Source organism: Bacillus rossius, chromosome 12 (genome assembly GCF_032445375.1).
Source record: "Bacillus rossius redtenbacheri isolate Brsri chromosome 12, Brsri_v3, whole genome shotgun sequence".
NCBI classification, from domain to species: Eukaryota; Metazoa; Arthropoda; class Insecta; order Phasmatodea; family Bacillidae; genus Bacillus; species Bacillus rossius.
This window is the reverse complement of record NC_086339.1, coordinates 26,672,356-26,696,804: the sequence shown is the minus strand read 5'-3', so window position 1 is coordinate 26,696,804 and position 24,449 is coordinate 26,672,356. Positions and strand designations below refer to the sequence as shown.

General features: G+C 37.0%; 1 protein-coding gene across 1 annotated transcript in view; it reads right to left on the bottom strand.

The window, feature by feature from the left end:
* The window catches only part of LOC134537276 (alkaline phosphatase, tissue-nonspecific isozyme-like), a 440,124-nt gene that overhangs the window by 8,271 nt on the left and 407,404 nt on the right, over positions 1 to 24,449 (bottom strand). The window contains exons 8-9 of the mRNA XM_063377549.1: positions 21,512 to 21,706; positions 3,425 to 3,640 (exon numbers count right to left, since the gene is read on the bottom strand). Coding sequence (XP_063233619.1) covers positions 3,425 to 3,640; positions 21,512 to 21,706 — 411 coding nt within the window. The remainder of the gene's footprint in view (positions 1 to 3,424; positions 3,641 to 21,511; positions 21,707 to 24,449) is intronic.

Sequence of the window (24,449 nt, the reverse complement as noted above, 5' to 3'; positions counted from 1 at the left end):
CAGGGCGATTTATAATTAAAAAATATTCAACCTTCCTTACTATCAAATATTAGAATTTTTTGAAAAGGTTAATATTATATTAAGTCTTGGTGCAAAGTAAATTTTTATACGCCCACGCATTAGTGCAAAAGTGTTTGAAGGTTAAAAAAAATTCACTGCTACCTTAGTATGCATAATATGAAAAATATTTCTAAGCTATTCAATACTGGGCGCATTGAGTTAAAAACTTTCGAAATATGTTCGCCGCAAGGAATATGAGAAAATGCTCTATCGATATTTTTGTTATGTTGGAGAACATATAAAATGTTATGCAAATTAATATTTAAAATGTTCTACAAGTTTTACAGTACATTTCCAGAATAAGTATATACTTCAAAATCTAATTACGCCTATAAGCTGTACGAAAGGGATTTTTTTCTCTCAAGGGCAAGCTCTAATTTCCTAATCCTATATTTCGTAAAAATGACATTCTCTCTTTCGTTCCTTTTCATACTCACATTTTTTTTTACTTATTATCTCTATCTCTTACTTCTCGCTCGTTAATTCACCGCCTATTTTTCTCTCTTTTAATTGTCCACGTGATTTTTTTTACACAAAATTAAATTGCCACTTTAATTATTATATTTTAGTTCGCTCGCTATTTCATCCTCTGTTACGACTATGTGTACTTACTCCCTTTCTCGTGTTAGCGTATTCACTCTTGCGCTACATCAATCTTACATATTCACACTCTCACACTCTTAAATATTAATTTCTAAAACACACTTTCACATTCCTTTTTTAAGTCTTCTACTTTTGTTTCCCCGTTCCAAACTTTCACTATTTTAGATGGGTGTATTTTATGGAGCTTAACGCCTCGTCAACATCGGGTTTTAGAGAAAATGATAGGATATAAGTTAATAATAAAGCATTCCACGAAATGAATGTCACACGGGTATTTTATTTGAAAAAAAAAAAAAAAACAACGTTCAATTTAAAATGTAGTTGACTGATAAGACTTTTGACGAAAAGAAGAAATTGCTGGTTTTAAAATCTCTTAACTACAATAATTTATTTTTCTGCTCAGTCAACACTTAACAACCAAACATAATCAAATATAAAAAAAAAACATTTAGAAGTCAAATATGCAAGAAAATAAATCATAAATGTAACATAACAACCACATATAGTTGCTGATGAAACTGCACTTCAATTCTCCTTTTTATAAGTCTGACCACCTTCCGCAAATACGCAGCAAAATTATTTTACTTCGATTCGAACAAATATTCATGTGTGACAAGAAAAGGATTTGGGCTCTTCTGCAGATGCAGGAGTACCAACTGGCATTAAGCTCAAATTCAAGGGTCAGAGTTTCGATCCTTATCACTGGCAAGACTCATCTTACGAGTACCCAGCTAATGGCAAAATCCGCCACGTTTTCCAACTGTGGAAAACCCAAGTTCATCCCGGTCTGTAATCGAAACCTGATATTTTTTATTGAATTATTCTTGCCATGGGGACAACCGATTAATTTTTTTTCTTAGAGTTTCGTTATTTTATGTCATAGAGGAACAAAATGTTTAAGCAAAGAAAGATGAGCACACGAACACACATGAAAGAAGCTAAATCCACCGATATCATTTGTTAAACAGCACAATGAATTTAGTAGACGGGTCTAAGCCGAAAAAAAAACAACTCATTTTACAGCACAGACTAACAGTGGGCTGACAATGACTAACAAGAACGGAAAACACAGACAAGCAGCAACTTTGGAAAACATAGCGACAATCAGTTCAACCCAAAGATGACAAAAAATAGATAATTTGGAGAACACGCACAGGCAAACCCAAACAATGAAACTAAACAAATATTCTAAACACAACGACTTTACAGACGAACAGATATTCTGTCAAATGAGGGGAACAGATGTTAGTTCCCAAAACATCGCACACGTTTGTCTCGGAAAACCTACTGTTGTCGGCTGTGCCGTTGTCGTGTTGTATTTAATATTTGTTTATATTCATCGCTATGTTCACCTATGCGTAGCTGTGTTGCACAGATTATATGTTTTGAATAATCGTCTGTATATCGTTCAGTATTCAGGGTGGCTGTTTATATTTTCTGATGTTAAAACTGTATCATCGTTGTCAGCCCACTGTTTATCGCTGCTGTGATAATATATATATATATATATATATATATATATATATATATATATATATATATATATATACTTCCATCCGCGAAAGTTTCTGTGCTCTGTGTGTTTAATATTTGACATAGGCTGATTTTGTTTTGCTTTCTGTGTGTTTGTGAATTCGTCTTTATTGTTATTCTTGTGGTTTCTCTAAGATATACGGTTGAATCAAGCAATGACATAAGAACATGACATAATTTTTTTATGCATCCAATAACATAGGGGATGCGAGTGATCTGACCAACTAAACACGACTGCTCCACTTTTAACTGCTCTGATTATAAAAATATTTTATTTTATTGGCATCTACTTTTATCTTTTTAAATAGTTATATTTTAAGATGTCGCTTTCATAATAACTCTCTTGCCAAATACTTTTTTTTCTCATATTCTTACTAAAAACACCTCACTTGAAACTAAATTCTCTCAGCTCCCTCGCCCGAAACTCTCTTAAAACTCCCTCACCCGAAACTCCCTCACCCGAAACTCCCTCACCCGAAACTCCCTCACCTAAAACTCCTTTACCTGAAACTCCTTTACCTTAAACTCCCTCACCTAATTTCCCTCACCTGCAACTCCCTCCCTTTTTTGTATTTATCAATTTTTTTTTCATACTTCACAAATTCATTTATAGTTTTAAAGCTATTTTTCACTTTCAATCTTTTTTATATTTGTTTTCAATATCTTTTTTAATATTTTACCTTTCCTTCCCATTTTATTATTTACTTCTTTTGTCTTTTTACTCACATTTTTTAACTCTCCCATTATTAATTTTTCTAAATTTCCTATTTAAGTCTTTTATTCGATCTCCATGTGTTTGCCTGTGTGGTATCTTTGAACATATATACTGTATAGAAGTCGCGAGTGGATAGGATTTACTCTACGTTTTTCAGAAGCGTATGATGAGCAGCTTCGGAACTTCACCGCTGCAGTGCGCTGCCGTAACGTCATGCATCGTCTTAGTTGTTATTTACACGTTAGAGGGCAGCTCTGTCGCCCGCTGTCATTCCCCGCACCACCCATCAAACATTCACTGCAGCTCAAGGTCGTTCAACAGGAGGGGGAAGGGGTGTTTGAAAAGTTCGACACTTGTCCACTAGGGACCACCACAAGTCGATGCCCTAGAGATGGTGGCGATTGCTGCGGTGAATTAACCAACAACCTCAAAACCGTATTAGAAATGTTAACCTGGGCTGGCGACTTCTATACAGTATATATATTCAAAGGTGGTAATGAGGGTCGCACTCACCGGAGGCGAGCGGTCCCTGCGCGTACACCGGCACGTCCTCGCCGCCGTGCGTGGCCCACTGGCGCGGCACCGCCGACCCGTGCACCGAGTTCTTCTCCTCCGCCTCCGAGCTGTAGTTGGAGGGCGCGGCGCGCGGCTGCGCGTGGCCCGGCCCGTTGCCGTACAGCAGCGTCGAGTAGGGCAGCCCGTCCACGTCCGACGGCTTGCTGTCCACCCCTGGCGCAACGACAACAACAATAACACTCGGTGCCGCGCAGCGATGGGAAGCCTACAACTGACGTAGTTTCGGTTCTCTACCACGTTCGTGCAACTTCGGATTTCTCTCAAAAATTGAAATTTAAAAAAAATCGAAGGGTTAGGTTAGGTTAGGTTAGGTCAGTCACAACATGCTTGTTTTTCATTGGAAACTTATGATTTAGCGGCTGAAGTGGCGTTAATACCAAAACGCAAAATTTCGGAAATCTTCTGAAATTCTTGCAGGGAACCGAAACTTCGTGAGCTTCTCGTGCAGTGATACTGAGTAGGGCAGGCCACGCTGACGGCTCCTGGGCTAACAACCACTGTGATAACTCCCAGTGCCGTACAGCAGTGCCGACTTGGGCAGGGCCATCCAAGTCCGACTGCTTGCTGTGCTCTCCTGGTGGAGCCACTATGACAGTTACACTCGAGTAGGGTCTGTCTTCCACATCCGACATCTTGCTTTCTGCTCCTGGTGGAACAACAACAACAACAACATCGTACAGTGGCATCGTCAGACGCGACTAACCACTCTTTTCCGTTCCGTCCTGAATTTTTAATCTTCCAATACATGTTAAAAAAAAATATATATATATATATATTTTGAGAATATATAAATATTCTATATTTTACAGTGTTCTAAATGTCACTGAAAGAGTTAATTTTTTTAATATAGACTACAATAAATTAGACGATCGAAAACCGCCCTACCTGAAAAAAAGGGATTTTTGCGAGTATTATATTACTTTACAACAATTTTACGATTTTTTTTTGAAACTGTATCATTAGCTGATTTTTTAAATTTTTTAACAGCAAAAACAATTCAAAACATAAAATACACTGTGCACGAACAAGGAATATCTTAGAATTTTACTTTAGGGAAGTGAATCTAAGATTTCTCTTAACCACCCATGCATAAACAAAATATGTATAGTTGGTGGTAGAAATATTTAGAATGTATTACTAAACGGCGTACATATATCTGATGGAGTTTGGTTCGTCTATATAATTTGGAGTCAGTCACTAAGAAATATTATGGTTCGATATTTTGTTACTAGTTCATTTAAATACATTGTTATGGGGTGAAGCACATTCCTCTAACTTATCTCAAGTGGACAGGTACTGCATCGAAACGCTCCGACCATGAAGAACGTCACGCTGCCCATCATTGCCATTGCCCATTTGTATATTAGCCAGAAATTTAACTCCATTCTGGACTTCTGTAAGGAAATCGACTTGGTGTCAATATTTTCAGGTGATAGTCCCGCAGCCATAGCTGGAAAATATTCAAAGTCCCGAACGGACATTTAACTCTGGACGAGAGTCGTTTTGTATTTGTAAAATTATGACATGCAACTACGTGGTTGAGTTAGGATATTTCGTGGTTGGCTTACGACGACTAATGCGTTGCCTGGTCGTTGAGCTTGTCGGCGGTCGGTATGGGTGGCTGTGGTGTTCATCCGTTGTTTTGGACAGACTTTTATCGGAGGAGACAACAGAGATACGTTGGTTTACGTGGCTTACGTAAACCACACTTACGGTTACGTTTTTCGAAAACACGACTATACTGAAGCGGCCCCTAGCATGAAGGGGCAAACATGCAAATGACATTTTTTTTCCGGTGAAATTCTAAAGTGCACATTTGTGTGTACGATAGAATACTTGGATACGTATCATGGCACACTCAAGGGAAACATGTACTGAACTCTTGTTATCAGTGGAGTACCGATGTGCGTATATGGTTGATGGAGACTACACCATGTGCTATGATGAATTTTTAAGGGGGATTAATGTAAACAGGTCCCCTACTAATGTCATGTCTACAGTTAAGCCCACCAGAGGCAAAATTCATCGCGGAACGACACCGGACGAGTGCCCAGCGAGTTTGCGGAGGATCCGTCAACTCGCTACCCACTCGCTGCGTGACTTTCCGGAGGAGCGAGTAGCATCGGGTGCTCCGAACCAGTCTCTTCTACTCGTCTGCCGAGCCGCAGGTCGCAAGGCAAGCGTGGCTAGTTACTATCAGCCGCTGGTGACGAGTGATGCTAGCCCGTTCGGCATTTCAGTTTCACGACTTTAGCGAGTATTGGAACCTGTGTCACAATACCTAATTGTAAATTAATTTTCCTTTCACTCTTTTGATGAGACATGACAGTATAATCTTAGGCAGGTACCCGATTGTGCACATATATATTGTGATTTCATTAACAATATTCAGAGCTGAAATATTACTAGGATAAGTTATTTAAAGTATTTGTTAACATACACGTGGACGAATAATTGTCAACTTACTGGCATTGCCATTTGCGCCGAAAACGGCGTGTCCTTTGCAGTTTGAGCAAATGATTTGGTTCATTACGTCGTAAACGTCAATAAAACAGCTTCAAATATCAATAACATTGGAAGGCAGCAATATTTTATACAATAAGACAATGCACACTATTATTTTTATGATAAATAGGAGTGTTATTTAAAGGTCGTTATTAGGTAGAAGAACGAACTCAGTAATTTAAAACACTATCCTCGGAACATAAATTTTGAAGGAATACTTCTTTAGGCGTGCTGAGGGTGAAATTTTAGTACGCGATGGAAATGCAACGAACAAACTGAGCCTGTTCCATACTGCGGAAAATAACAGTTTGATTTCGAACGCGCATGCGTGGAATCGCCGATGTCGACACGATCGGCATATAGCCGACCACATGTCTCGGAATTAACGTGTATAATATTCGTTTGCAAGAACATCGCGGTTCATACCAAGCATGTTGGCGTGGCAAATAAATATTTTAGGTAACGAAAATATCCTTCTATAGATTTAATAAAATTTAAAAGTTACAAAAGAAACAGATCCAACTTTGAAAATACGCTATAATTCTGGGATAAAAAGGTTTTTGATTAACCAATATTCTCCACAATTCAGCGACGAGTTTGTTTAGCTTAGCTGATAAATGCGTGGTTTCCAATACAAGTACCCTGATTTGATGCACACTTGACCTTCAAAGAAAAGTCACAAGTCTAATAATTTTTCGAAAAACAATTTCCACTCCCACTTTCCCACCCTATAAAGTAGAAATTTGGTTCTTCTTGATAACATTTTGCAGAACTGAGTTCAAAAAAGAGGAATATTACCCCCTACTACTGATTTAGTAAAAAAAAAAGATCACTATCTACGAGGGATTTCACAAAAACAACTCCATCCCTCTTTTAAATTCTATAAAGTAGAATTACCACCATATAGCTACCCCTTTCCCATACCCATGAAGAAGAATTTTGTTACTTCCGTATGAAATTTGTCACACTGACAAATAAAATAAAATAAAATTACTATCTATGTCTGTTTCGGAAAAAAAGAGAACACTATCAAAATATGTCGATTAACGGCCGTTCCTACCCCTTAAATTTTGTTACTTCCTGATGAAATGTTTTACACTTGACAAAAATTAATTGTTCCCTGCATGTGATTGAAATAAAAAACACGAAGAAATCACTGTTTGCAATTAGATTTATATAAAAAACAACCTTTACACCTTTCTTATCCCTGAAAATCATTTCACCCTTCATTCCCATCCATTAAAAGTAATTTTTGTAAATTTTCTGCCTACATTTTATTTAAAAAAATTAAATAATTCCACCCTCAGCTCCCAATAGTTTATAGTTCTCAAATAATACATTGTGCTGTAAAATATTTTCTCTTACAAAAGTTATTTAACTTAATTATGATTATTTTTTAAACTAATAATTCTAATATTGTCTAATGTGTTACTTAAAAAAAAAACAAATACAATTTTTTTTAAAATTATTTCCTTTGTTTAGCAATATGACAGTTTATTAAACTGATTTTAATAGTCAATATGTACGAATTAGAAAATACAATATCCGAAAAACAAAACGGTGGGCTCAATTTGGACGACTTCTTTGCGAGAAGATCATTCGATTTGCAATGAACGAAGTGTTCGGAAAGTTTAGAGGTTCCGGATAAAGATTACGAAGTAAAATATGTTACAATTCGTTTAAAATGATAGATCATAATCGTGAATGTGAAATGAATGTTTGGAATAAATTATTTCATCAGTACTACAATTGTGGCGAACAAAAATTTCAATACTAATTCTAGAATTTTTGCTCGCTAAATAATGAGTAGGGCCATGCATATTTCGCGAAAATATTCCGACACTAGTTATAAGTTAAAACTCTGTAGCACCGTCCGTGTTTCGTGATTTTTTTAAGTTCTTTCAGGTACATGTCGAATGATACAACACCAATCACAGTAATTCAGTGCGAAAGCAAACACGTCCTGAGTGGCTCGGTCAAACAAGGCAATGGCTTCTCTCGCAAACGGCCTAAAATCACAAGGAAGAAACTGCTGGTGGGGGGTATACCTTGTTTGCAGTCTAATATGCGTTCATATTTATTCGCGAATAAATGCCTGCCCCTAATAATGAGTGATGTGAAGAAATTGTTTCCATCATCTTCCTTTGCGAAGCGCTGAACTGGAGAAGGATATCCTGGCGAGGCTGTACCGTGGCCAGGGATCAATCGTTCTTATCCTTGGGGGGAGTAGAGCGTGGGTCTCGGTCGGGTACTCTGGGACGGTCAAATGCGGTTGAGGGGTGGGCAGATAAGGAATGGGGGATTAAAATGGGGGGGGGGGGGCATCTGAACGCCTGGAGTTCCCTATCGGCGGGTTCCCAGTGTTTGGTCATTCGCCGCACGGGTCTGTAAGCACTGCGTGCCTCTGGCGGGCATTCTCCGCTAATCACGCGTCTCTCCCCCATTCGACCTTCCCCACGATCCTCTTTTATCGAGACTCATTTGTGTTGCGCCGTCGGGGGTTTCTCCCTTCCTCTTCTCTCTCTTTCGCTTTGCCTGTTTTGTTGCCCCTCTCCGTTCGCCCAGCTGAAGATTGGAGCCACTGAGAAAGTAAATGCGTATACGTTCCTCGGCGCTATAACTGTAAAAAAAGATAGATACTTAAAATGGAAGTTACTATTCACAAGGCTGTGTGTGGTACCCAATCTTCGACGGGTCCGATTTACGTTTTGTCAGGAAGAATTGTGAATAGCTTGCATCCGCAGTATCGTTACCATGTATGGGCACAAAACCAAACAAACGAAATATTCACTTAAGTTTTAAACAAAGGAAGTAAGAAAACACGTATAACTATTGCTATTGTCGCATGTTACCGTAAATAGTAATAAGGTAACCACTATGTTCGTTAATTTGTAACAGTTCACTCAACGAAAACAAAAAAAAAAGGAAAATATGTTTTCTTTTTCAGTTTTTATTCTGAATTAAGCTGTCTTATATTTATCTAACGGAAAATGATTTATTTAAAGTCAAAAATAATTATGTGTCTCTGGAATAACGTAGCTTTGCAGAAGTTAAATATTTTATTTTCCAGCAGTTTTCGAGAATACTTTTTAAAAAAAGAAATAAATAGCAAACTCACAATATTTTTGTAATAATAGTATAAATTACGTTTTATGGGAGTATTTACATTAAAAACCTTGAATATCCTGTAAATTTTGCTTTTCCTCGAGAAATATAGGAGAGATACTGTGAATTCATGGGGAATTCCGTTACTTATTTGTAGCTTATTAATGCGTATAGATAATGCCGCCTACCTGGGCACATGTACGGTGTACACGAATTCAGAAAAACCCATCCCATAAGAAAATGGTTGAGATACCCGAGTGGTGTCGGTTTACGAAAAACATTTGACAACATATGAAGGTGACAACGGCCGTTCTGTTTCCCGATTACTTTTAAAACTCTAATTTTTAGAGAATGAAAATAGATGGAAACATTAAATTTTTTCAGAATAATTTTTAAGCAAGAAACACCTGGTACATAATCTGTAAAGCAATAGAGGTACATGCATTATTACACCTTAATTTTCATTTCCACGTCATAATAATGATAAGGATTGCGTATCAGTGTTTAGCTTTCGGAGGTGACACTGAAACAGAAGCACCAGAGAGCGTCGCACTTCTCATTCCACCGCACTAGTAAAAAAAATGCATAGTGTCTAGTCCAGTGGAAATACAATTAAGGAAATCTTTATAAATACTGGGTTATCTGAAAACATACAGAATTTAATTTTTAAAAACATAATGGTTGTAGCTAGTGTTAGATGAGAAAATTTGGCCTTTAAGCACAATCTTATGATCTAAGGAAAATTATTGTTAGTACTGCCACTGTTAAATAATAATCCCATTCAAATATATAAAAGCTTTGCAGCCTATTTTTACTGGATACTTTCCCCCAAAATTAATTTCCACGTTTAATTAAGGGAAAGGTAGAAATAAAATGTACGAACAACCAGACGATGACAGCGACATGAAACACTGCTATTTGATTGCGGGGCCGCAGCATGCGAATTTTTGTTATTTACTACGCCATAAACACGCGTGCTTCAAATGAAATATCACCTGGAAAAAAAAATGCTTACGCCGGACTGTATTTATCCGAGCAGCCCTTCTCGAAAAAAGAATATTAATAAACATTTGAATGAAGTATTGCGCAGTGTGGTCACTCCTCTTTCTGGGGGCAGAAAGTTTACGGGCCTCTTATCCGCTGCCTCGCACATGGAACCGCAACGAGGCCATAGATTCCGTTTTCAGGTGGACGCATTTGCATAATTACGTTAGCGGGCACGCCTCGTAAATATGGATCCACCTCGAATTACAGCTGCCCTCCGGGTTGCGCCGCATCGCGGCTTTGATTTACGGACGGCGCGGGCGGTAGTTGAGCGTAATGAAAAGTGAGCGGCGGTAGCGCTATTTTTGGTATCAATTCTTGGACCGCACGAAGCCTCGAACTATTGATGCGCAAAAGTCACGCCTCGGGTAGAGCCACTCCCTTACGTAACTCACATTTTGCGATACGAACTGTCTTTTTTGACGTGGATACGTCTCTAAAATTGCTTCCATAGTGGGAAGCAACTGAAAAAAAAAACCTAATGATAACAAAATCGGGGGGATTACAGTTTGGTGTTGCAGCTACATATCTATCACCACCATCCAAAATTTAATCACACCACTGGATAGCTAAAGGATCAAATAATTCGTTACGCCAAGTGAGGACTGTGACGCATCGCGCGAAGATAACACCCTGTCAGGCCGTAGCTTAATACAGAGAGAGATGGATACAGCTGTAGGTCTCTTCACCGGTTTGTAGTTGCCATGTTTACTACAATTGTGAACATCCCTCTATTTTTTTTTATCTTCATAATTTAGTTTCATATGTCAAGTGAATAAGTTGAATATCTTGTTTTATTTTTCAATAAGATCATTAAAGTGTGAAATTGAACTTGTAGGTCACTTGACGGTCATGTAACCCTTTTATTTTTATTTATTTATTTATTTATTTATTTATTTTCCCCCCGACCAAGTAGACTGGAATGGGTTATCGCCGCAACTCGTCGGACGCGCTCTGGGTCTGCCACGCGAATCAATCATCGGGTGATGTTTCCGTCGTCAACGGACTGCGCCACCCAGACCCACGGGAAGCTTTTTTTTCGGTGAGATGGTGGGGTGAGGGGGGGGGGGGGGGGAAGGGGAGAGAGAGAGGAGGAACACATTTGCGTTCGTGCCGCCGCCCGACTCGACCACCGGATCGCTTCCGGACGTCGTTCCACAACGCTGCACTTTCTGAACTCAACTACGCGCACGTTAAAATAACTTTCATCCCAAACATCCGCCAAATATTTACGTTGTCACATATTTCGATCTCCAAGCTACGACGTGAAACGTAATTTTTTTTTCCCGACGTGAAAAAAAAAGTTATGCCTAAGGGAAGTAATACGTGTATGACTAATCAAATCGTTAATAAAATCAAAAGTAAATATTAACGTTTAAAACTAAAACCAAAATGTAATTAAAATTAAAAAAAAAATACCCCAATAATTTCAAACGAGCGACATAAAATGAAATTGTCACGAAAAGTATGAAAAGAAAATTATGTGCTGAAACTACGTATTTAGTATGGAAACTAGGTATTTTATGTAATTAAAAAATATAATGCTGCACAACGTGACTAAGCTATTATCAAAATTTCACAAAATTGCGTTCAGATAATATGAATAAAAAATTACTTAAGTATTTTTCAACGTTTCTTTTTGCAGTGAGACCATTAATGTTCTGTATCCAAAGAATTTTGTTTGAAAGGTTCGTTAAGGGGATTGGTGCACCAGCATCGTATTTAAAAAAACAATATATTTGTTGATGATTCAGCTGCTAGAGAAGATTTGAACCATTCTGGTGTAAAATTTATTTATTTATTTTTTATTTTAATTAAGTTATTGCTGATTTTCGGGAATTTTTTAAATTCAAGCTTTATTAATAAACTATAAAGAATTCAGTGGTAAAACTTTCGCAGATAAATTTTCAGACACGGGAGATATGACTGTGACCATTATTTTATCTGTAATCATTATTAATTTAACGTATTTACAATTTTAATTTTAATAAATGAGCTGCTACGAAATTGCGTGATATTCATTTGCGAATTTAATAACATTCGCGTTTTCATTTGTAATTCAAACGCCAACATATCTGTCGGCTGAATGATTGACTTTATTTTAGTCTTAAGCTTATTGCAGTCGGACCTAAAGTAAAAATGTAGCTGTAGAAATTTGAGCAGCGTGCAAGCTCGGATACGAGAAATTATGGAGCGCGCTGGACAGTAGTGACACCTTGCGACAGTTTCCCCAACTGTTTGCAGCCAGTGTTTTCTCTCGTTCCCACCCAGCCACAGCTGTCTGCTGTTTACGAAGGGGAGACGGGATTTCGCGCGAAACTGATATGAAGGTCAACGTATTCATTTTCAGTAGATAAGAGAACGTGTTTGGTCTATCTCGGCGTATAATTGAATGGTTATTCCCTGTTATTATTTAGCACAGTGATTTAGCGAGATGTTTTTTGTTGTAAGCGTGAGATTTATTCAGGAATAAAATGCCGAAGAAACCTCCACCAAGCAGAGTACACAAAAGAACAAAACTATCGAAAGCCATTAGAGCGCTTAGAAAAAAGAATAAAGAAAGATAAGAGATTATTTTATTATAGCTTTTTTAACATACATTTATTTTTCAGAGTTGCGTATGTACAACGCGATGGACGCGATGCGACAACAATAAGATGTGTGAAATTGTAAACATGCTTTTTTTTTTTCAGCATGCGTGAACCATTCATAAACTATACTCAACATGTATCCGTATAATTACGTTTGAATTTTTTTTATGACAGGCATCAATGTTAAAAAGTTTATTAAGCCACAATAGACTTTTTTTCAGAAAAATAAGTGTAGCAGAAAACACTCAACATAGTCTCACACAAAATCAGTTTACATGAATGCAGTTTTAAGAAGTAAGCTACGTAAATAATAGTTAAACATAATTTAATATCTGCTGGTAACGTTTCCAAAGTATCAGCTTTGTCTTCATTCACGAACAATATTCGTGGCTTTATTTATTTATTTTGCTGGCGTTTCGTTGGTGACTGTTAGGACTGCAAAATTAGTAAACATTTTTCACCCTATCCTGAGTTAAATCTAAGTGTGCGTGGTTAGATGAGGACCTAGATGTGTCTCATGCTTACGCCTTTACACTCTACTCATGCGGGTATTAACCATGCGCGTAAGGGCGCGTTGCCAATGACCTGTACGATAGTCTCAACAATGCTCTACGGACTCGAAAAATGTCACCTGCTCATTGGCTACTTGACTTGTGACAACTGTTTGTTGTAATGCCTGTGATTCATCGTTGATTTTGTTGAGGAGTTTTCAGTGATTCAGATCCTCCCATTTAACTGTAGCCGAATTGAAGAAGCAGTACAAATGTTACATGTTTGAATTCATAGCGAATGGAAACCACAAATATTTACTGATGTAGTGGTTGGTAAAAAAAAATATTATTCGTATCGCGTCCATCGCTTCGCGCCATGCTGGCTCCTATATTATTATGGATTTACAAAATATAACGATTCATTTACGACACTTAAAATAAGTTGTGTAGGATTTTAAGAATTCACTTGAATTAATATTTAAGAACATATTTCAGGATAACTTGTGAAGACGCTCGTACAGACGGCACCGGTTGTGATGAGTCATTGTTACCAGAGCAGGTGTACACGAAGTGGCATGTGAAACCTCAACACAACTCGAAAATCAGTACCGTAAACCGGGGTAACTTTGGGACTAGGGGTGTAAATTTGGGACAGTGAGTAAGTTCTGGCTTTAGGATTTCCTGTCAAGGCAATGTATTTAGAAGTGGTAAGCAATCACCGCTTCTATATTCGCTGGTATGTGCTACTATCTCATGGCATTTATTTGAAGCTGTAGTTGCACTGGTGGGATAGAGGCAGTGGATATGTTTTCAACCACATGTTGTTAATATTTTTGTTTTTGTGTAAACTTTCGTACGCACTTTAAAAACGGCAAATACTTCACGAAAGACAGGTATGTATTTGAAGAAGTACAAGCCTTGACATCCATTTAATGTGATGCTAATGTTTTTGATACTTGCATTTTATTTTATAACCTCAAAATAGTAAATTTTCATCACTTGGTGGGGTAGCTTTGGAACTGTCCCAAAGTTGCCCCAAAGTTGGCGTAATATGTTTTACTGCATTTTTTCTTCATATTTTTCAGAATAAAGCGACCAACCATGCCAATAAATCCCGAACGTGCTCTTGGTACACGGCCATATAAAAATTACACAGAGGAAAACTTGAATGAAGCCTTGCAAGCTGTACGGAACAAAACATTGTCGATTCGCAAAGCTTCAACAAAATATGGTATTCCAAAAAACACTTTGCACCTAAAAAACCAGGAAAAGCATTTTAAAGCTGTCGACCGAGCTCCTGTTTTCACAAATGAAGAGTAGTTGCAATTTGTAAGTCACATTGTAGCCGTGTCTAACTATGGATTTCCTGTGGATATGTTTGACCTTCGATGTGTTGTCAAGTCCTACCTGGACCGCTGTGGAAGAAAGGAGCTACGTTTTTAAAACAATTTACCAGGAAATGATTGGGCGGAAGGGTTCATGCGACGGCACAAAGCAATATTAACTCAGAGAACAGCAAATAAATTTTTTACGCTAGAGCAACAACAGAAGAAAAGGTTGTGAATAAGTTTTTTGATAATTTGTAAAAGGAGCTGATAGGAATTCCAAAAGTGAATATTTGGAATTACGACGAAACAAATCTTGTAGACAATTCTGGAACCAGAAATATCATCACGAAGAGGGGAATTAAGTACCCTGAGAGCAGGGGTGCAACAATTAAATTTCCAAAGGAGGGGGCAATATAACTTTTTATAAAGAATCATCAATCCCCCGTATTGAAGCGGGGGGTCCAGGGGTCCTCCCCCGGGAAAATTTGTATTTCAAGGTGGAAAATGGTGCTATTTAAGCAGTTTTATTATCTAAAAATTGATTACACAGCACTTTCTTTGCCCCCGTTTGCCCCCACTTCAAGGTTTCAGAGGGGGGCAAAATACCCTTGCCTCCCCCTATTGTTGCGCTCCTGCCTGAGAGGATACAAAATTTGTCTAAAGCGTGCACATCTATAATTGTTTGTGGAAATGCAGCAGGGGATGTAGCACCACCTTATGTAAACTATAAGACGGAGAAGATTTGGACAACTTGGACTGAAAACGGACCCTCGGGTACTCGATACAATAGAACTAAATCTGGTTGGTTTGATGGGCATGCTTTTGAAGACTGGTTTACATCTTTAATGTTGCCTGTTCTAAACTGCCAGGAAGGTATGGTAATTCCAGACTGAATTTTACTCTGAAATAATAAAAGTTTCCTAACTACAAGTGATTTTTGCTGCAAACGTAGATCAAAATCTTCCAGGATGCGATTTGCTTAGGTAAAAATGTTAGTATGATCGACTCTTTAATGTCTAAATTATAAATAAATAACAACAATAGAACTTCCCAGAAAGTTGTGATAAACTGACGATATTGCGCGAGTAGCAGACCTGTGCGTGACTACAGAGAAAGGCTATTTTCCTTGACCGTTAAGATTTCTGGGACAAACACCCTCTCACAGCTAGGGTCATAAAATACGGTCAAACTCTTGCAAAAACATCCACCACCGCTCTTTGCCACTAGCAATTTAACGAAGTCAGCTAGGCGCAGCACTCCAATAAATTAACTTAGAAAAAAAAATACTAAATATGTAATTCTATCAATACATTTTACAACACAACTTATGTTTTATTTATTTTCTGGAAAAAATAATATTATCATACGAATTATGTTATAAAAGTGACAAAACTCAATAAGTAAATTTACGGTGTATCGTTTTTTTCAATTGTTATGTAGTAAACTAATTTTATACAATTAAATATATATTTTTTATAATATAGGCCACATTAAAATTTTGCATAGTTCTGATCTAAAATAATATAATGTATTAGAAATAAAAAATAATTATATTTTTGGTATTAAAATAATTTTTAATAATAAAATTTTTGTAACAAAATACGAACACACATATATAAAACTAGAGGTCCTCTAGAATTTTTATTTACAAGTTCCAAGCAGAAATTGTTTAGCTATTGTTAATTTTATTGTATCAAAAATCATTCATATAAGAAAAAAGAATATGTATATCTCAATAGATGTAACATGAATACACCCTATCATATGCATTAAATATATTTTAAGTAATCCTTAAATAAGACCAAGTTTATTGAGTGTCGCAGTACGCAGCGTGTTTCAAAGCACGCCGACCGTGAAAGATCAGTACGGCCGCAGTACACTGCAACGCTCGGGCAGCTTTAATGAGGCAACTAATTATGCTAGACTCTTTATAAATATACTATCTTAAAGCTAAAAGTATAATTATAAACATTTATTTAGACATTTTATCGCATTGGGCTCTTCAAATCGGTGTAAATCGTATTTTTATCTGGGTGGCAAAGATTTAAAAAATATGTCGTGAATTAATCTCTTTATATCATATCTTAAATATTAAAAATTTAATTTTTTCTTACATTAATGGGTGAATTACAGTTTCTCGATTATTTTGGTAAGTTTACGGACAGTCAAAATTAAAAACTGTATAAATGGGTAGCATTTTAATGTTTTTAATTTGCTGTCACCTAGGACTTAAATGCAAATTTTCGGTTATAACGCACAAGGTCTACAGCGGTAAACTTTCGGTATGTTATTAAGCACAGTCAACTCTACCAGAGTACAAAAATCTGGAGTAAAACGAAAGTCTACACGGGGAAGGGCGGCTACCTGATCCGAGAATGAAGGATAGGGCGAGATGGGAAGCGAAGATAAAAGCTGGTTATCGCGGTTCGCTTTCCTTCCGTGTTGGAGAGAGAGAGAGAGAGAGAGAGAGAAAGGCGATATTGTGGAAGACCTTCGAAAGATTCCCGCTAGATGGCAGGCCTCAGAGCTGCAACATTCGACAACCTCCCCTCACAGAAGCTCTCTCGCCACTAACTTGCCAAATCTCACCCGCTAGCTTATATACGTGCTGGCTGGCCTTACAGTAGTAATAAACAAGCATTTATGAAATACTTAAGCTCATTTCCAACAAATTCTGACGAATGACTGTTTTTTGTCCTGCACCAATCCCCTTAAGACCATGTTAGCACATTCATTTTCTGGGCATTACTATTAATTGTAAGTCTATACTTTAATGTTATCAGCATATATTTGTTGCATTTTTATTGTTTTCGAAATATTTGCCACTATTTACTATCTATTATATATAACTGCGGTAAAATGTAGTTCAGTTAATATATGTAGGCGAATCATGCGACCAAACAACCAATGCAAAGGAATTGTCGTAATGATTTTTTTTTTAGAAATAGCCCTTAAATTCGCACAGTTTCCACACATTTGCTTCAGCTTCCCTGATATTTCCCTGATTTCCCTTTCCTCTAGATATTTTCATTCCCGGTATCATTGGTTAATTGGTAAGATAACATATGCATTTGAATGAAAATTACTATCAAAACACATTTCAACAAAAATAAAAACATCTGTCTTGCACAATAATTTATAACTAAAGTTTGCACTGTTATTGTTTTCACCAAACTACTTAACCAAACTAACTGTACCAATCTGAAAAGAATACGACTATATGTACAGACATTTTACTAGCCGTGTGCCCAATGAGATTTCACTTAATTAATCTTTTCTTAATGTTCACCTTCATTGTATAATTAACTACTAAGCAACATTTAATGGTTATAGACCCATCGGTTTTTGCTATGCGATGCATGTCAGTCAGTGTTAAGAATTTTGTTAAGAAGATGTTTGAATAAAAATCAGTTATTTATATCGATGTTATGTTTAGTTAATCAGATTATTATTAACTTACGATGAAATACAATTTAGTTTAATACATAAAGATACCACAGAGATTGAAAAATTATTGATGATATTTTGTTCATAGATATGGTAAATTTCCATGAGTTTTCAGAATTTTGAAGACACTTTTTTTTTTTAAATTTGACTGAGTGTTCCCTGTTCTACACATTTTTTCCAGTCTGCAGGATCTCTTCTGTAGATATGCACGGGAAGCCTTCTTTTCACAGACGAGAGAGCCAAACTCCCGATCGTGCATCTTCGGTTTTTTTTTTGTTCATTGTAACTCGGTTTCCTAGCATGAACTTCGGGGAACTTCGGGTGTGGCTCTCTCGTCTGTGAAATGAAGGCTTCCCGATATGCACACTCGAAGAGAAGCACGCTGCCATGTCGCAGATCAATGGCCCGGAAAGACAAGGCGCGTGAGACGTATACACGAACGGCAAGCCTAAGAACCACATAGACTTTCCGACGCGCCTGAATATTTTTACGTTCGTGTAACTCGGGTGCCCGAACAGTTTCCGAAATTTACCGTTCACCGGTCGTTCGGGAAAGATGTCCAAGTTCGTCTTTCATAGACGGAGATGTTACATCTATAATTGTGAGGCTACATTAAACATGTTTTAAAATAGTTTGTACGGGTTTTAAGGGTAGCTGTGATAAAAATTGTGTGACATCTTGTAAACAGATGGTTATAATAAGTGCAATTTATTATGTTACGTTAGTTACATTTTGAACTTGCAATTCTTATCCACAGTGTTTTCAACGTAACTAACCTAACTTAACCAACCGTCCACTCTTTTAAAGTACAAACAATATCGAAAATATCCACTTTAATGCCAGCGTCATAAAAATATACACAATTTTTTAAAACTACATTTCTTGACGCGGTTCGCACGCAGTTTCCGCAAAACGCAGCTAGAATTCGCTGCCGGAGCAGCTACAGCGACCTATAATCATTCGATTTGCAGAACAAAAGTTTAGACTATAAATAAATGAAACGTCACCGATAAAAGCGAAAGCAACTTGAAACAAAAATTGGTTGTCTGTAAAGTCGGTTGACGGACGATAGTTTAACGTGACGTCATAACAAAACATTGATGAAATGATTGCATGGTACTTTTATGAATAAAATTGAATAATTTTTATTTTAATAATAAAAGAATAAATACTTGAAATTATACTAGTAATCAAACTTTTAAAATGCAAGAATAATGAATCTTTATTGCCGAAATTGTTGTTGTAATAAGCAATGAAAACCACATTAACTTTTCACTTCACTTTATGAACAGTCGACGAAACAGTTCACGTGTAGATGACTTGTAACTAATTTTAAAAACTGGCGTTTAGCTATAAAGTTTAAATATAATTATGAACAAGTTTTCATATAAATAATTTGTAATCAAATCTCTATCATCAATTATATGAATCACCATAACTTTTTAGTCAATTGTAACATAACCTATTATTATTGCACTCGCCGACAGCGTAACGGAACAATGAGCGTAACGGGACACAGCGTAACGGGACACAGCGTAACGGGACACAGCGTAACGGAACAATGTGCGTAACGGGACACTTTTTCGTGCGTGCAGTATGCGTTCATTGATTTATTAGACGTCACGTCAAAAACCCTTTACAGTTTCCCTTTGGCTTTTTGAACATTAGCTCGCGCCATCCGCCACGGATGGCAGCACCGTGGTTACACATTTCCGTTTCATTCACGGAATCACTACCACCAACTGCCGCATTACGAGAGCTAAGATGTTTACACATCAAAACGCCCGAGTTACAAATAGAGATCCACACTCACACACACAACTTACAAACGCACGAATTATAACAGTCATTACTTGAAATTCTCGAAAAAAAATTGGTTGTCTGTAAAGTCGTTTTACGGACGATAGTTTAACGTGACAACGTCATAACAAAACATTGATGAAATGATTGATTCAGAAGAAAAGGAAATATATTCGGCCTGAGACTGAGCCGTAATAGGTTTTTGCAACCAAACCATTTAGACATTAAAAATATTATACCTATTCTTTGAGGAAGAATTTTTTTTTAATTTTTCAATCTTTTGAATGATAAAATCTACCTGTGCATACTTTTATGAATAAAATTGAATCATTTTGATTGAATTATCACTATTTTGTATGGATACAAAGGAGTGAAATGAAATGTGCAATTGAATTAATAAATTTACTTTTATTTGCATTCATTAATTCAAATATATTTATTACTTTTGAAATGTTTCGTTCGCCATATTTATTTTTACAACTACAAAAAAAAAAAAAAAATTTGCAGCTGCTGGGATTAGAACCGACAACCTTTAGTTCAATTCAATTTCAAAGTCTCTTTTATTTTGTCTTTTCAAGTTATTTACAAATACAGTTGAGTTGACATACCAGCACTCAGTGATCTTTTGCCAGGAAATTACATATTTTTCATTTAAGTTACATATACACTCAGATTATTTACAGTTACAATTGTTTCACTTAAGGAAAAAATCTTAAAAACCTTTAGTTCAAGAGTTAGGTACGCTAACCACACGCCCACGAGGCCATACTAAGGTAATGTAGTTTCAAATGTTATATATATATATATATATATATTTATAAAAACTTTGTTCACGGTAGGGGTATAATATTAACACGATTTTATAACAAATACGCATCCCAAATACACCAAATTTATTTATAATGTGTTACAATATTTTTTAAAAAATTGTGCAAAAGATCCCGGGTGTAATTTGAATTACTATGTGTAACTGTAAAACGCCATTGTTGGTTCAAAACATATTTGAATTTTCAACATTACTTTTAAATAACCGTACCGATTGTGCTGAAAATCGGTGGACGATCGTTAAATTACATAATATTAATAATTCAAACGACAAAAATATGATTGAAAAGTCAAATCGATGGTTGTTCCAATCAAGTGGAAGAGAGATGCCACGCATGCGTACAATGAGCATGAAGAGAGATGCCACGCATGCGTACAATGAGCAAACAGAACACATCCGTAGTGGGACACTTTTTCGTGCGTGCAGCCGGCGTTCATCGATTTATTAGACGTCACGTCAAAAAATGCAGATTATTTAGAACTTTCATTAGAACGATCACAGCTTAGAAAACACATAACGTGGAAACACAAAACCTAGAAAATCATACTTAGAACTATCATAACTTAGAAACACTCAACTTTTAACTGCTATAACTTAGAAACACACATCTTAGAACCGTGATAACTTAGGAACACACAACTTAGAACCGTGATAACTTAGAAACACACAACTTAGAACCGTGATAACTTAGACACACTCAACTTAGAAATGTGATATCTTAGAACCGCGATGACTTAGAAACACACAACTTAGAACTGTTATAACGTAGAAACACGTAACTTAGAACCGTGATGACTTAGAAACACGTGACTTAGAACCGTGATGACTTGGAATCACGCAACTCGGACAATGCTATGCAGTGTGTAGTGTGGCGATGCGCGGCTCACCCAGGATGGGGTTGCCGCGCGGCGTGGCCAGGCCGCCCATGGTCATGACGTGCGAGTGGTCGGCGGTGAGCACGACCAGCGTCTCGGCCGGGTTCACCATGGACAGCGCCGCCAGCAGCGCCGCCTCCAGCGCCAGGGTCTCGTCCAGCGCGCGGTACGCGTTGTTGTAGTGGTGCGCGTGGTCGATGCGCCCGCCTGCGAGCAACAACACACCACCGCCACACTGCCAGGAGCCGGCACCTACTGTGGCACACGCCAGGAACAACACACCACCCGGCCGGGTCTGTATGTCAACGACAGCCACTCTCATAACACCTGTTTCCACGCTGCAAACACTACTACACTTCAGCCAATTTTGTGTGCGTTAAGGGGGTGCCTCCCATTTCAGGTCATGATTTTATATTTATATTAATCACTTATCAACTTTTATACATTTCAATTGTTTAACTTTCACGAAATGAAAAAAATAAATTAATAGCGCATATGTTTTGCATAACTAGCTGCCAAAGTTACATTTTTAACGTTTTTGGGTTGTATAAATAAGGAGAATTTAATTTATTGCGGAACTGAAACTTTTAATGCTTAACTGTAATGCCGCTGGCTACTTCATGATATGGTTTGCATTTATATCACAAAAACTCATTTCATGTTTCTTGGCTGTCAAAATCGTCACAAATTTTAGAATTTTGAAATGCCAGGTAAAAATTAGTTAATATTTTCTGAAAGAAATTCAAACCATTTCTTGAAGTAGCCAGTGGTATTGCAGTTAAAGCTAAAAAGTTTCAGTTCAGCAATAAATTTAATTCTCCTTATTTGTACAACCCAATAACGTTAAAAATGTAACTTTGACAGCTAATCGTGCAAACAGTTATGTGCTGTATATATTTTTTTATTTTGGTAAAGTTCAATAATTGAAAAAGTCTTCAAGTTTATCTTAAATTATTGTAAATATGAAATCTTGACCTGAAATGGGAGGCACCCATACCACCAATACGGCGCAGCAATTAACTGAAGGAAGAAAAAAAAGCTTCACGCAGTTAGCATGTAATCACGCAGAACTTCACCACCCCCTGGCCCGATACCACGTGGCAATACCGGTCAACGTCTGCGATCGCCACATCCGCCACACACCACCATGCTAGACACGCCCCCAGCAGACACATTCGAGAAGATAATATAAATTTGTACCTCGGAGGCAGAGAGCAGTTTTAAAGAATTCTAAGTAGTACCTCACTTATATGACCAACTTTCCCCCCCCCCCCCCCACAAATATGTGAATTTTCAACATATCGTAGAGTTTAGTATTGTATGCCACTGCAGAGAACGTTAGACCGTGGTCAATTTTACGGTGGAAAGTTCATTTTTCACGAAATCGGACTTAATTTTGTATGCCCTCGGGGTACATAAATGTTAAAACCACCCTCAAATTTATATTGGCGGTAAAATAGCATTCAAATATAGAATTACACTTTTTTTTTACCTCAAAGCTCACGTAAGTTCTGGAGTATATTATTTTTAACATCGCTCTAGTTTTTTATTACCTATAGGATTATATTTGTTGAAAAAAATAAGGGGGGGGGGGGGGCTGATGGTGAACACCGCCTCTCCCATAGGACCGCCACTGCAAATATAAAACACGAAAATTGTTTCTTTTTTTATAATCAGCAACAGCTATACGGTGCCGACCCCCAAAAAAAACCCTTCCTTTACGGTGCTTGTAACCAAACTTATATTGGCAATATCATAAATAAGGCTGGGACTCAAAACGCCAAGTTAGTTTTTAATTATATATTGTCATTATTTTAATTAAAATATATTCCTGAAAATTATTCCCAGAGTTTCCTTGCAGACGTTGTTGGGTCACGAATTTTATAACCCAATATTTACTTAACTATTTTATTTTTTATTTTTCTAGCTTTGAAATTTCGCTCAGGTGATCATAATTAAGAATACTTGCGTGACACTTTTAAACTCATGAAATACATTTGTGACATACAAACCATTACAATAGAGGAAGAGTGTAAATATTTACAGAAATATTCCACAGGGCTAAGTTATGCCAAAAAAAATAAAATTAAGAACTTCAAATGTGCCATAGAGTATTAACCATACAATTATATTCAGTCTAATCACAAACAGGATTATTGAACACATTCGTGACTAGGAAACACATGAAAACTTACAATAAGTTAAAAAAAATTGAATTTCACCAATTCAACAACACGGCTGACATCATTCAATACAGGAAACGATAAACCAAAGAAACAATATCAATATTTAAACACCTATCAAACATAACACAGGGACGATGGCTACACATTTGAAGCAAACCCTCGAAACCAGGCTCTATTCGGCAAAAGACAGACCGCGTCTGACTGGTCAGATAGTCCAGCCAACCAGAAGAATCGAAGTCGCTTATTGATTAGCCAGGAACCCCAACCAATCAAGGAGACCCATTTCCGATCCGCCAAACCATCCAACCAACCAGAAGGAAAAAAATCTCTGACTGGCCAACAACTGCAACCAATCAGGAAAACTCTCACTTTTCAGGTGAAAGTGTTTGGAGTCCAGATAACCACCGAGTCTCCCAGTAAGAAACTGTAGCCTAAATTATGGCGACTGCATTGTTGACCGAAATATTCCTTTTTGCGTATACAGTTTATATAAAAATTAAATAATTAATATTTTTTAAATCAAATTAATTTTGTTTATGTTACAGTTTCGCGTCACAAATATATTTAACTGTTGCTTTATTTTAATATTAAAAATTAAAATACAATTAGACACTGTACATGGAACAATTGCTCACAGGGACAGTATTCCTTATCGCGTACCCAGATTATATATCAAAACTTTATAATGGATATCTTGAAAAACAAAATTATTTGGTAATTTTACAGTTCCAAATCACAAACACATTCAACTGCCTACTTTATTT